At 34.5% G+C, this 13,500-nt stretch overlaps 1 protein-coding gene across 1 annotated transcript in view; it reads left to right on the top strand.

Annotated features, from left to right (window-relative positions):
• Positions 1-3,725: 3,725 nt before the first annotated feature.
• The window catches only part of Vps13b (vacuolar protein sorting 13 homolog B), a 720,349-nt gene continuing 710,574 nt past the window's right edge, over positions 3,726-13,500 (top strand). The window contains exons 1-2 of the mRNA XM_077801386.1: positions 3,726-3,784; positions 4,195-4,369. Of these exons, the coding sequence (XP_077657512.1) occupies positions 4,223-4,369 (147 nt within the window). The 5' untranslated portion in view covers positions 3,726-3,784; positions 4,195-4,222. The remainder of the gene's footprint in view (positions 3,785-4,194; positions 4,370-13,500) is intronic.

Raw genomic sequence — 13,500 nt, 5'->3', positions numbered from 1 at the left:
CAGTTCATCTCTATTATTTAAAATAATTCCTTCTGCTATGAAATGTCTCAATAACTTAAACAGTAGCTGATTTCTCAATTATGTAAAATCCTCCAGATATTACCAATTATCAGTTTGTATTCCTCTAGAAAATGATTCGTAGACTAACTCCTTGTTTTTGTCATTGTTATTTCCTCAGTCCTGGAGTTCTCTGCATCCTATTAATTCAGCTTGGTGATAAAGGAAAGAGGCTATCATATGGAAGGCTTTTTATGAGCCAGGCCTGTGCTTATATCACTTCTGTCCACATTCAGATGATCAGGATGCAGTTACTTAATAACACCTATAAGAAAGGCTGAAGAATAATCTAGCCATCTACATAGGAGGAAATGGAAACAGATTTATGAATAATTGTTAAAGTCGATCATGGCCATGATCTTTTAATTACCACGTAATATGCAAGGTGCCCATATCCCATACATATACTACTCATAGAAGAAAACTGAAGGAGTCTTTCTCTACCTGTTCCACTCACCATTTAAGTATTTAAAAACTTCACCTAAAGATTTCCAGTTTCTGGTCTGGCATATAAGGCATTTAGAAATTGTCTCTTCATCCTAATGTAAGAGATGGCAGGAATGTTGGAATTATCAGACCAGGAATTTAAGAAAACCTATTAATATGCTAAAGGCTTTAATGGAAAGGTGAACAACATGTAAAATCAGCTGGATAATATAAGCAGAGAAATGGACATTGTATGAAAGAAGAAAAAAGAAATGCGAAAACACTGTAGCAGAAATGAAGAAATTGAGTTAATAATAACTCTCCAAAACAGAAAACATTAGGTCCAGAAGGGCTCAGTGGATAATAATACCAAACATTTAAGGAATAAATTATACTGATTCTCTACAATCTCTTAAAGAAGTTAGAAGATTTTACTGAATCAATCTCTTACTGAACTTCCTAACTCATCTATGAAGCCAGCATAACTGTTAATACCAAAACCAGATAAAGACAGTATAAGAAAACTACAAACCAATATCTCTCAGGAGAATAGATTCAAGAGTCCTCAACAAAATATTAACAAATTAAATTAAGTAATGTAAAAAAAATTATACACGAAGGCCTGTTATGCTCTGGGTTGTACATGTCCCCTGAAGGCCATGTGTTGAAGGTTTGGTCACTAGTCTGTAGGAGGTGGTGGAATCTTTAAACGGTGGAGCCTAGTGAAAAGAAGTTAGGTCACTGGAGATGTACCTTTGATGGGGATATTAGTCTCTTCCTTTTTCTCTTTTTTTTGCTTCCCAGTTCCTAATAGATAAACAGCTTTGATTGACCATATGCACCCAGACATGATGTTCTACCTTGCCCCAACCCAGAACAACAGATCCAAGTGACCATGGACTGAAACTATTAGCCAAAATAAGTCTTTCCTCCTTTTGATTATCTTAGGCATCTTGTCAGTGACAACTAAGATAGGACTGAGATTTAACCCAGGTATGCAAATCTAGTTCAATGTACAAAAATCAACTAATGTACTCTATCACATCAACATGCTAGAGAAGAAAAATTACAGATCATATTGATAGATGCGGAAAAAGCATATTACAAAATCAAACTGACATTCATGAAAAGGTCTTAGTAAGCTAGCAATAGTTTGGAATGTCCTCGATTTGCTAAAGTTATGTCTAAAAATCCTACAACTGATAATGTATTTAATGGTGAGAAACTTCACAGTTTTCTCCTAAGATCAAAGCCTGCCTCTGTAGAACTATTCGTTAATCAACTTCCCTCAAAGTCTTCTAGAGGAGACTTAAAAATATTTGTGGGGACAAAAGTTGTATAATAAAAAGACTTACAACTGTGGGAGATTTGGAAAAGATTGCCCACTTGACTATTAAAAAAAAAATAACGAGCAGTGAAACATACTAGTGAAAAGGAATTATATTTACCTTGACTGTTCACAGAAAAAGATGCAGGCTGAAACTACTTTTTTTTTTTTTTTTTTTTTTTTTTTGTGGTGCTGGGGCTTGAACCCTGAAATTATTAAATTTTGATACTTAAGAGCAAACAAACAGCACCCAGATGATTTCCCTAAGCCAGCAATTTGGCAATATTTTGTTAGCTCCAAGAGAAAAATGGCATACTAGAACAAAAAATGTCTAACATTCTATTATTTAGTTTAAAAATGTCAAGTCTTGTATCTCCTGCTATGTATCTTAATTATCTGGTTAATTTATCCTAATACAGTGTTTTTATTTATTAGACTACCGCAAAATAAAAGTAGGTCCTTTTCTGTTTCTCTAGAAAAATGACAAGACGCGGATATCCTAGTGTAGACTACCCAGAGCTCCACAATTAGAGGGAGGAATCATTTTCTTTATATTAAAACCTCTTAGTCATGGCTTCAACCTGTTTGCTTTTCAAGTGAAGCAGATAACTAAGAAATTACTTTATTTGTCTAATTTACCAAGTTTTTATAATACTCAAATTGTTGGAGTTATTCATCGAGGTTTTTATGAGGAAGCAGCTGCTCTGAATTAGCAACCGGCTGCTATTCCTTTTCTTTTTGCATGAAACTTATTTTCCTTAATAAAAGTCGAAACACCTTGGCATTCTTATTTATGCCTCTTTGTTCCTGAAGTCACTAAAATTCTTTCAAGAAATCAATTTTTGAATTTCAGTAAAGTGCTTTAGGCAAGGGTAGGTATTAAATAACTTTACAAGAAATGTCTATTTTCAAAGTTTAGTGGTAGGTGTTTTCTTCAGAGGTTGCTAAAAATAAGCTGATAAAAAAATTAGGTAGCATGTCCTATTATTCCTATAAGGTCAGTGTTCCTTGACTTTGATAGCTTGCAAGCTGCTACAAGGAACGGTGTATTTCATACATTCAAAATAGCCTAGCAAAAACCAATACTGATCTTCAAATTTCAGAATTCATTCCCAACAACTATTTTCACGTTGTCTCTAGCATTCTGCCTTCCTTCATTTTGATATTCCAGCGGCTTTTTTGAAGTTTCATATCAGATTGTAATCTTACGGTTCCCCCAAATCTTGCACCTGCTTCAGCAAAGTAGGGTATACTCTACCAATGCTTCGTGAAAGTAAAACAACAACAAAAACAAAACAAAACAAAACAAAAAAACACTCGAGCCTGTTTAATCTTAACGCATCTTCCAAAGGTGTACATCCTAATCCTTTCAATTTTTTTCTACATCCATCCTCTTTCCGTCAACTAAACTTCGGGCCTAAATTTAAATTTTTCCCTCTACCTCCCTCCTCCTACCTGCGGCCTGGCTCACTGCGTCGGTTTCCCCAGAGAAACAATTATATATATATTTTCCGGGTCTGAAGTACTAGGACCATCTCCCCGGCAGTCACGGACCTATGGATCCTAGCGTTGGCCCACCTAAGATTGACCTCCACTTCGGGAACAGCCCTGGGTGCAGCGATCCCACACCCTCAACCACCAACTCTCGGGAGCGCCACTTCCGGATCTCGGGTGTCTCCACTTTACCGGTCCGCCCCCTGCCCTAGGCACTTCCTAGAGCTTTGTCCTGACAGCTATTATGGTTGGTGCCGAGGTGCAAGCTAACCGTTTTTAAGAGTTCTTCAAGACGACCCATTAGCTTCAAAGACCTGAGAAATCTAGAGGGGCTGCTGAGTGGGAGAAGAGGCGGCAGAGACGTACTGTTTTGAGCACGGACTGAGGCACACCCGGAAGTGGCGCTGTACCAGAGCCGCGACGCCGCCGGGGGCGCATGCCAGGTACCGCGAGGTGGAGGAGACGCCACAGCACTCTGGCGTGAGTTTCTCCAGAGGGTGGGGTGCTGTGGCCGCGGTGGTGGGAGTGGGAGCGGGCCTGGCTCTCGTTCTGGTTCAATGTTGGAAGATCTGGCTGGGTTCCGGGAGGCGAGGGCCTTGCGGGGTGGCGGGGCTGGTGAAGGGCTGCGGCAGCCTAAGGGAGCTTGCTTCTCCTCCTCTCACTCCAGGGGGCCCGCTGTCTTCTCTGCCACTCCTCGCCAGGCCAGGTGAGGCGAATTGTAGTGGTGGAGAAGTAGTGGTCGTAGCTGGGAGTCCGCTTGAATATTCTCTGCTGTGGTAGTTGGCGAGCTGCTGCTTTTCGGCCTTTCCAGTCCTTCCTGAGAAATGCTCTGGAGAAACCTCGCTGCACCGCTGACTCAGTTCTAACGTTTCTGTGTTAACCCTTTTCAGAGTCTGACTTTGACCCTAACCTTAAAAGATGTTGGAGTCATATGTAACTCCAATTTTAATGAGCTATGTGAATCGCTATATCAAGAATTTAAAACCTTCGGATTTACAGCTTTCACTATGGGGTGGAGACGTGGTTCTCAGCAAGCTCGAGTTAAAGTTAGATGTGCTAGAACAGGTAAGCTGTGTAGCTGTCATTGACTAGAAACATTTAAAACTTTTTTTTTTTTGGACATAATCTGTTTTCTGTGCTTTGCCTTTATGCTGTAAAAAAATGTACTTTTTCTGCTAACGTATTTTGGGCTTCCCTGAAACTAGATACTTTATTTTACATATATATTTTAATGGTTTCTTTTAGTAAGGGTTTATAACAATAGTATTCCCCAAAGTTGTTTCAGTTGATAGGAAAATGTTTTCGTTGTTCTTGTCAGAATTGTTCAAACTGTTAATTCTTAAGTGTTAGGACACTGGAGATGTACCCTCGATGGGGAGGGGATAATGTACATTTCAAAATTATGTCTGAAGCTGCAAAATATTACTTTCTTGTTTTCCTTTTTGGACAGTGGAAGAGTGTGAAAGACAGTAAGATTAGATCTTGAGAAAGGTTCTTCCAGTAGGAAATATGACATTACCCATGGTATCCTCACAGAACTCAGTAGACACAGATTGAGAATGGCAGTAAAATTGAAAGTCTCTTTACTAAGCCATTTCTTTTTAGTTTCTTTTAATGTGACTATGATCTGAAGTGAACTACATAGTTCACATTTATTAGTTCATTTAGTACACTTAATAGTAACATATTCCAAGCAGTTGTTACATTTGAGGATACAAAGTATCTGTGGAAGCTAAAGAATCAGAGACCTGCTGCCTTTTAGGTGATGAGGGAATACTTAATCTGATGGTGACGATTATCAATTTTTCTCTTCCTCCACCTGCTCCATTATTGAATAATCTAGAATTAACACTAAGAAACTCTTGGCTTCTTTTTCCCCTCAGATTAATTGAGTGTCTTAATTTTTTTGTTTTATTTTTCTTAATAAGCACAAATCTCAGTTTTTATTATATACACCTGTGTGACTACCAGCACTCTAATAGTACTGCAAAAGCTTTTTCCTGTTCCTTTGTATTCAGTATTCGTACTCCTAAAAGAGATGACTGATAATCTGATATCTGTCAAATAGATGTTTCATTCATTCTTTATGTATATATGTGTATATGTATATATACAGATATATATGTATTTTTTAGTTGTAGATGGACACAATACCTTTCTTTTGTTTTATTTGTTTTTATGTGGTGCTGAGGATTGAACCCAGTGCTTCACCATGTGCCAGGCAAGCACTCTACCATGGAGCTACAATCCCAGCCCTTGTTCATTATTAAGTGTCAAATATATTGGAATCATTTGTGTCTGGCTTTTTTTTTTCATTGAACATTATAGGTGAGATTAATTTATATTGTTGGATGAACAGTAGTTCTTCATATTGCCCTATTGTATTACTTTAAAAAAAATTTTTTTTTGTAGTTGTAAATGGACAGAATGCCTTTATTTTATTTGTTTATTTTTGTGTGGTACTGAGGATCAAACCCAGTGCCTCACACAACCTAGGTAAGCACTCTATCACTGAGCTATAGCTCAACCCTGTATTCTTTTTTTCTATATATTTTTAAATTGTAGATGGACGAAATACCTTTATTTTATTTACTTATTTTTATGTGGTGCTGAGGATTGAACCTAGTGCCTCACATGTGCTAGGCAAGCACTCTACCACCGAGCTACAGCCCCAGTTCTGACCTATAGTATTCTGTTGCATAAAGAGTCCATGGTTTACTTTCCTATTCAGAGAACATTCTTGTACATGTATTTTGATGGATGCAAGTATTAATTTCCTGTAGATGTATACTTAAGAAGTAAGCATGTGTTTAATATATACTGCCAAATAATTTTGCAAAGTGGTTTTTATCAATTTACAGTCTCACAGTGTATGAAAATTCCAGTTATTTTACATTTGTTATTTTAATTTTAGCCTTCCTGATGGGTATGTAGTGATATCTCATGTAATTTTTATTTGTATTTCCTTAATGACTAATGATGAGAATGGTTTCTTTTCAATACTTACTTGCCATTTGGATATCCTCTTTTGTAAATTCTCTTTAAGTTTTTTGCAGTACTGGGGATTGAATCTAGGGTTGCTCTGCCACTGAGCTATATCTGTGGCTTTTTTTTTTTTCTTTGAGACAGGGTCTTGCTAAGTTGCTGAGGATGGCCTGGAACTTGTAGACCTCCTGCCTCAGCCTCCTGGATAGATGGGATCATGGGTGTGCGCTTCTGTGCTTAGCAAGATTTTTGCTTTTTTTTTTTTTTTTTAAAATGGGTTTTCTGTTTTTGCATCTCTCCAGGAGTTACTTTTGTGGGGTGGGTGAATGGTAAGGGTAGGGGGTTGAAACCATGGCCTTAACCATGGAGCTATACCCAAATCCCTAGGAATTTTTCTAATATTTGGAAGATGAGTTCTTTGCCAGATACATATTTTCATGCTTTTCAGTATCTTCTCTTGGTTTGTGGCTTATCTTTTTAATCTCTTACAGTTATCTTGATGAATAGAAGTTCATAATTTTATTGAGATCCACTATCTTTTTCTATATAGTTAGGATCTTTCATGTCTTATGAAATTTTTGTCTTTCTAATTTGTCTAACACTTTTTAAATTTGTTCTTCTTAGATATATGTGACAGTAAAGTGTATTTTGATATATGTTCATGGAGTATAACATTATAATTAGGATCCCATTCTTGTGGTTGTACATAATGTGGAGTTTCACTGGTAGTGTATTCATATATAAACATAGAAAAGTTATGTCTAATTCGTTTTACTGTCTTTCCTATTCCCATCCTCCCTTCCTTTCCTTCATTCCCCTTTGTCTAATCCACTGAACTTCTATTCCCTCCCTCCCCCAACTTAGTGTGTGTTAGCGTCTGCATATCAGAGAGAACTTTTAGTCTTTGTTTTTTTTTTTGGGATTGGCTTATTTCACTTAGCATGATAGTCTCCAGATCCATCCATTTACCCGAAGAAGTTATAAAGTCATTCTTTTTTATGGCTGGTAATACTCCAATGTGTCCTGCTTTTTATTAGATTCTTTGGGAATGACAATCATGTTATCTGAAGATAATGAGAGTTTTATTTCATTATAAAATAAAATAACATTTTATTTATTTACCTTGTACCTTTTCTTTCTTTTTTTTTTTCATTATTGAATTGGCTAGGGCCTCTTACAGTGTAGAGTAGACATAGTGAGAATAGATTTTTTTTTTTTTTTGTTCCCAACTTTGATGGGAACTAAATATTATGTCATTGTATTAGTTGTGAACACCCTTTATTGGGATAAGGAAATTGTCTTCTGTTTCTACTTTCCAATGAATTTTTAATGAATGTTGAATTATGTAAAATATTTAATGATTTCATATTTGATTTTTATTTTGTTAATGTTATAAATTACATTGAGTTTTTAATTAAACTAATCTTGCATTCCTAGAATAAACCTTAGTTGTTATGGTCCCCTTTTTCCATATTGTTGGATTTTGTTTAGTTTCATTGCATCTGTGTTTGTGATAATGGCTTAACATTTTTCTTTTTTGTGATGTGGTTACCACATTTTGATTATCAGATAGTTTGGCTTCATTAGATTATTTATGAAGTATTTCTTATTCTCATAATCTCTAGAAAATAAGATTGGTAGCGTTAGTTTTTTCCTTTTGTTTATTTTTACATTATATATAACAAAACTTACCATCTTAACCATTTTAAGTGTACAGTTCTGTGTCATTAATTACATTCAGATTTTGTGAAACCATAACTGCCATCCAAATCTAGAACTTTCTCATTTTCTTAAACTTGAAATTCTGTACCCATTAAGCAATTAACTTCTATCTTCATATCTTCCCAGCCTGTTGGAACCACCATTCCATTTGTCTCTATGAATGTGACTACTCTGGATACTTTATATTAGTGGAATTGTTCAATATTTGTCCTTTTGTGAATGGTTTATTTTACTCACATTGTCTTCAAAACTCATCTGTACTATAGAAATATGTCAGCATTTCCTTCATTGTTAATGTGTATGTATGCATATAACATTGTGTATGTATGCATATAACACATTTTGTTCATCTATTTATCCATCCATGAATACTTGGATTGTTTCTACTTTTTGGCTATTATGATAATGCTGCTATAAGTGTAAAAACACCTTGTGAAAATACCCTTTAAACATAAGTGTGAAAATACCTCGTTGAGATCCTACTTTCAAGTCATTTGGGTATGTACCAAGAAGTGGAATTACTAGATTGTATAGTAATTCTTTTTTTTTAATTTTAATTTTTTATTTATATACGACAGCGGAATGCATTACGATACTTATTACGTATATACAGTACAATTTTTCATATCTCTGGTTGTATACATAGTATATTCACATCAATTCGTGTCTTCTTATCAGTACTTTGGATAATAATGATCATCACATTCCACCATCATTAATAACCCCATGCCCCCTCCCTTCCCCTCCAACCTCTCTGCCTATAGTTATTCTACATTTAATTTTTTTGAGGAACTGCAATATTGTTTTCCACAGTGATTGCACCATTATAAATCCCTCTGAGGAATGTGTAGGATTCCAGTTGCTCCATATCCTTGTCAACACTTTTTTCTTTTTTTTTTTTTATTATAGTTATTCTAATGGGTGCAAAATGGTATATAGTTTTAATTTGTATTTCCTTTATGAACAGTGTTGCTGAGAGCACCTGCTCATATACTTAGTATTTATTTCTTCTTCTTCATCTATTTTTTTGTACTGAGGATTGAACCTATGGGCACTATTTCCCCAATCCTCTAATTTTTTTTATTTTGAGACAGGGTCTCACTAAGTTGCTGAGGCTAGCCTCAGGCTTAGATTCTCCTCCCTTAGCCTAGTGAGCTACTGGGATCACAGGCATGTGCCACCGTGCATGGCTCTAATTGGCTATTTTTGTGTCATCTTTGGAGAAATGTCTGTTTAAGTTCCTTGCCCAGTTTTGAGTCAGGTTTTTAAAAAATTATTGTTATTTTTGTTGGGATGCAGGAGTTCTTTATTTATTGTGGCTGTCAATCTCTTATCAAATACCTGATTTGCAAATATTTTTTCCTATTTTTTTTTATAGTAGATGAACACAATACCTTTATTTTATTTTTATGTGGTGCTGAGGACAGAACCCAGTGCCTTATATGTGCTAGGCAAGCCCTCTACCAACTGAGTATAACCCAGCCCACTTTTGCCTATTCTTTGGGTTGCCTTTTACTGTTGATAGTATCCTTTGATGCATAAAAGTTTTATTTTTTGATGATGTCCACTTTTTTTTTCTATTGTTGTCTGCGTTTTTCATGTCATACCTAAGAAATCATTTGCCAAATTACTCATAAAGTTCTTGTTGTTTTTTCTCCTTTTTTTGGTGGTATTGGGAATTGAACCCAGGGCCTTGTGCATGTAAGGTAATTAAAACAAATTTTTTTAGTTGTTGATGGACCTTTATTTTATTTATTTATTTGTGGTGCTGGGAATTGAACCCAGTGCCTCACACATGCTAGGCAAGCACTGTATATCACTGAGCCACATCCCCAGCCCCTGCTTTTTAGTTTTTTAAGTGTAGGAAAAATTATCTGTGAAGTTATCTGTGTCGTGTTGGAAAGTTGTAAATTATTGATTTAATTTCCTTAATAAGATATAGGACTGTTTTTCAGAGAATTTCTCCATTTCCTTATTATTTTTTATGTGGTGCTGAGGCTCAGTGCTTCGCACATGCTGTGCGAGCGCTCTACCGCTGAGCCCCAGCCCCAGCCCAAATATTGCTCTCTCTTTACAGAAAAAATTTGCTTACTCCCGCCCTAAATCATCCTATTTAAATATATAAAGTTTTTTTGTTATTTTAAAATTGTTTAAAAACAACATACCTGTGGAATCATAATGATGTCTTTTTACATTCCTCATTTGATAATTTGTATTTTCTTCATCAATATTGCTAGGAACTCATCAGTAAATATTATTAATTTTAAAATTATTAATTATCAAAATATTAATATTTTCAAAGGATTAACTTTTGGTTTTGGTTTTGATTAACTTTTTGTTTTGTCATTTTTTTCTCATTTCTTTCCACTTTGTGATTTACTATTTTCTAGCTTCTTGAGAATCTAAGAAAACTTAACGTCATTGTTTTTTTTAAACCTTTTTTTACTCAAATATATACATCTAATGTTATGAATTTCTTTTTAACCAAATATTTATCTCTGTCACACAGAAATTTGTATCTTTCTAGTTAACAACTATACATTTTTATTATTTTTATGTTGATTTCTTTGATCAGTGGGTTATTCAGAAATATATTGCTTAATTTCCAAACATTTGGAAATTTGCTAATCAACTTTCTGTCATTGATTTCTAATTTAATTCACCTGTGATCAGCACAGTCTATGATTCCAATCCATTAAAATTTATGACTCAGTGTATGGTCTGTTTTTGCAAATGTTCCATGTACCATTGGCAAAAGGTGTGTATTCTACAGTTGTTGCTATAGTGTTCTAGAAGTGAGTGATCTGTTGTTTCTAATTCATGTTAGTTCTTCAAATCTTAGACATCCTTATGGGTTTGTTTCCATTGTCTACTTTTTCTGTCAGTTACTGAGAGAGGTATGTTAATGTTCCCAACTGTGTGGATTTGTCAGCTTCTCTCTTAGGTTTGTCAGTTTTCATTTTATATATCTTAAAATTATGGTAAGTACATAACAAGTTTTAATATTTTGATATCTCATTGTTGAATATACTTTAAAAAAATTTCCTGAAATGTGTTCCTTTTTCACCCTGGTTGTTATTCTTGTCTTAAAGTCTTTAATTATATACTTTACAAAATTATTTTAGTTGTTTACACTAAGGATTACAAAATGCATATTTGCTTTATTAGATGTCTTTAGTACTTTCACCATTTCCTAAATAATTTTACAATAATTTAACTGTAAATACTGTCCCTTTCCCTCTGCCTTTAATATTGTGGTTCTCCTTTTTGCTTGTTTTGGGTTTACTTCATTTTTCTTCTTAAGGTGGAAGGTTAGTTATTGATTTGAGATATATTTTTCTTCTGTTATAGCCATTAACAACTATACATTTCTTTAGGTGCATCTCATGAATGTTTATGTATTGTGTTTTTATTTCTATTCAGTTCAGATGTTTTCTCATTTTCTTTGAGATGAATAGGTATTTTTTGCAGTTGTTGATTGCAGTTATAAGTCTGTAGATGTTAACTGTATTTGGTTGATATTTTTCAGGTTTTTCTATGAACTTGCTGATTTTTTGTCTGTTCCATTATTGTGAGATATTAAACTCTTCATCCAATATTATTAGCTCTTTCTCCTTTGAGTTTTGTTTGAGTTTGCTTTATGTATTTTGGAGCTTGGTTTTTTGTAAGTTTTATGTTATTCATTAATTGACCATTTTATATTTTATTTATTTTGTATCTTATTTTTATAGAGATAAAATTGTCATTACATTTTAGTGTTTTTTCCTGAGATTACTAAAGTTGTAATGTTTATTTTTTCCGTATGTTTTTATTGGTACATTATAATTATACATAATGGGATTTGTTGTTTTATATATATATAAAAATTTCTTTTTTAAAGAGAGAGAGAATTTTTTAATATTTGTCTTTTTAAGTTTTCGGGGGACACAACATCTTTATTTTATTTGAGGATCGAACCCAGCGCCCCGCGCATGCCAGGCGAGCACGCTACTGCTTGAGCCACATCCCCAGCCCGTTATATTTTCTTACATGCACAGAATATAACAATATAATTTGGTCAAGATCATTTCCCCATATTTTCCCCCTTTCTCCCCTCCTACCTCTTCTTGGTTCCTTTCCTCTGCTCTGTTGATCTCCCTTTGATATTCATGAGACTCACCCTTACTCCATCTTTTTTTTTTTCCTTTTTCCACTCTAGCTTCCACATATAAAAGAAAGCATACAACCCTTGACTTTCTGATTTTGATTTATTTTGCTTAAGATATTGTTCTCAAATTTCATCCATTTCCTGCAAATGACATAATTTCATAAAGAATTATGGCTGAATAAAACTCTGTTATGTATATATACATGACTTTTTCTTTATCCATTCATCTGTTGATGGACACCTAAATGGGTTTCATAGTTTAGCTATTCTGAATTATGCTGCTGTGAACCTGGGTATGCATGTATCTCTACAGTATGCTGACTAATTCTTTAGTATAAATATCAGGAGTAATATAGGAGTTGGGTCACATAGTTGTTCTATTCCTAGTCTTTAAGGAACCTCTGAAGTGATTTCTGTAGTGGTTATGCTAATTTACAATCCCACTAACTGTGTAAAAGTGTACTTTTTTCTCTACATCCTCGCCAGCATTTATTATTGTTTGTTTTGCTGATGGCTGCCATTGTAACTAGAGTGAGATGAGGTATTGTCTTCATTTGCATTTTCCTAATTGCTAGGAGTTGCATAGTTTCAGGTTACTTCCATTTTTAGTTGTCTTTTGTGCATGGTGAGATAAGACTCTTCTCTCATTCTTCTTTGTATGGAGAACCTGTTTTCTCAGCACCAATTTTTTTTTAAAAAAGGCTGTCTTTTCTCCAATATATATCTTTTGGCACCTTGGTCAAGGATCTGATATCTGTGTGGTGGGTTTGTCTTTAAGTCTTCTGTTCCATTGGTCTACATGTCCATTTTGATCCAGTATGGTGGTTGTTTCTGTAGTATAATTTGAGATCAGGTGTTGCAATGCCTCAGCATTGATTTTTTTTTTTTTTTTTTTTTTGGTGTGGAGTTTTTGGCTCTTCTGGATCTTTTATTCTGTAAGTGAATTTTAGAACTGTTTTTTTCTAGTTCTGGTGAAGAATGTCATTGGTGTTTTGATCCCCATCAAAATTGAATTTGTATATTTCTTTTGGCAATATGACCATTTTAACAGTAACAGTTCTGCCTACCATGATCATAGGAGGTTTTTCCATTTTCCTGTGTCTTCTTTGATTTCTTTTTTCAGTGCCTTATAATTTTCATTGTAGAGATGTTTCACTTCTTTGGTTAGATTTATTCCTAGAGAATATTTTTTAGATGATATTGTGAATGGAATTGTTTTTCTGATTTCTTTTTCAGCAGATTCGTTACTAATGTATAGGAAAGGTATTGATTATTGTTTGTTGTTTTTGTAACCTGCTACTTTATTGAATTATTTTTATTCTAGCAGTCTTCTGATAGAGCT

This window comes from Urocitellus parryii, chromosome 7 (genome assembly GCF_045843805.1).
Source record: "Urocitellus parryii isolate mUroPar1 chromosome 7, mUroPar1.hap1, whole genome shotgun sequence".
NCBI classification, from domain to species: domain Eukaryota; kingdom Metazoa; phylum Chordata; class Mammalia; order Rodentia; family Sciuridae; genus Urocitellus; species Urocitellus parryii.
This window is presented reverse-complemented; position numbering and strand designations above follow the sequence as displayed.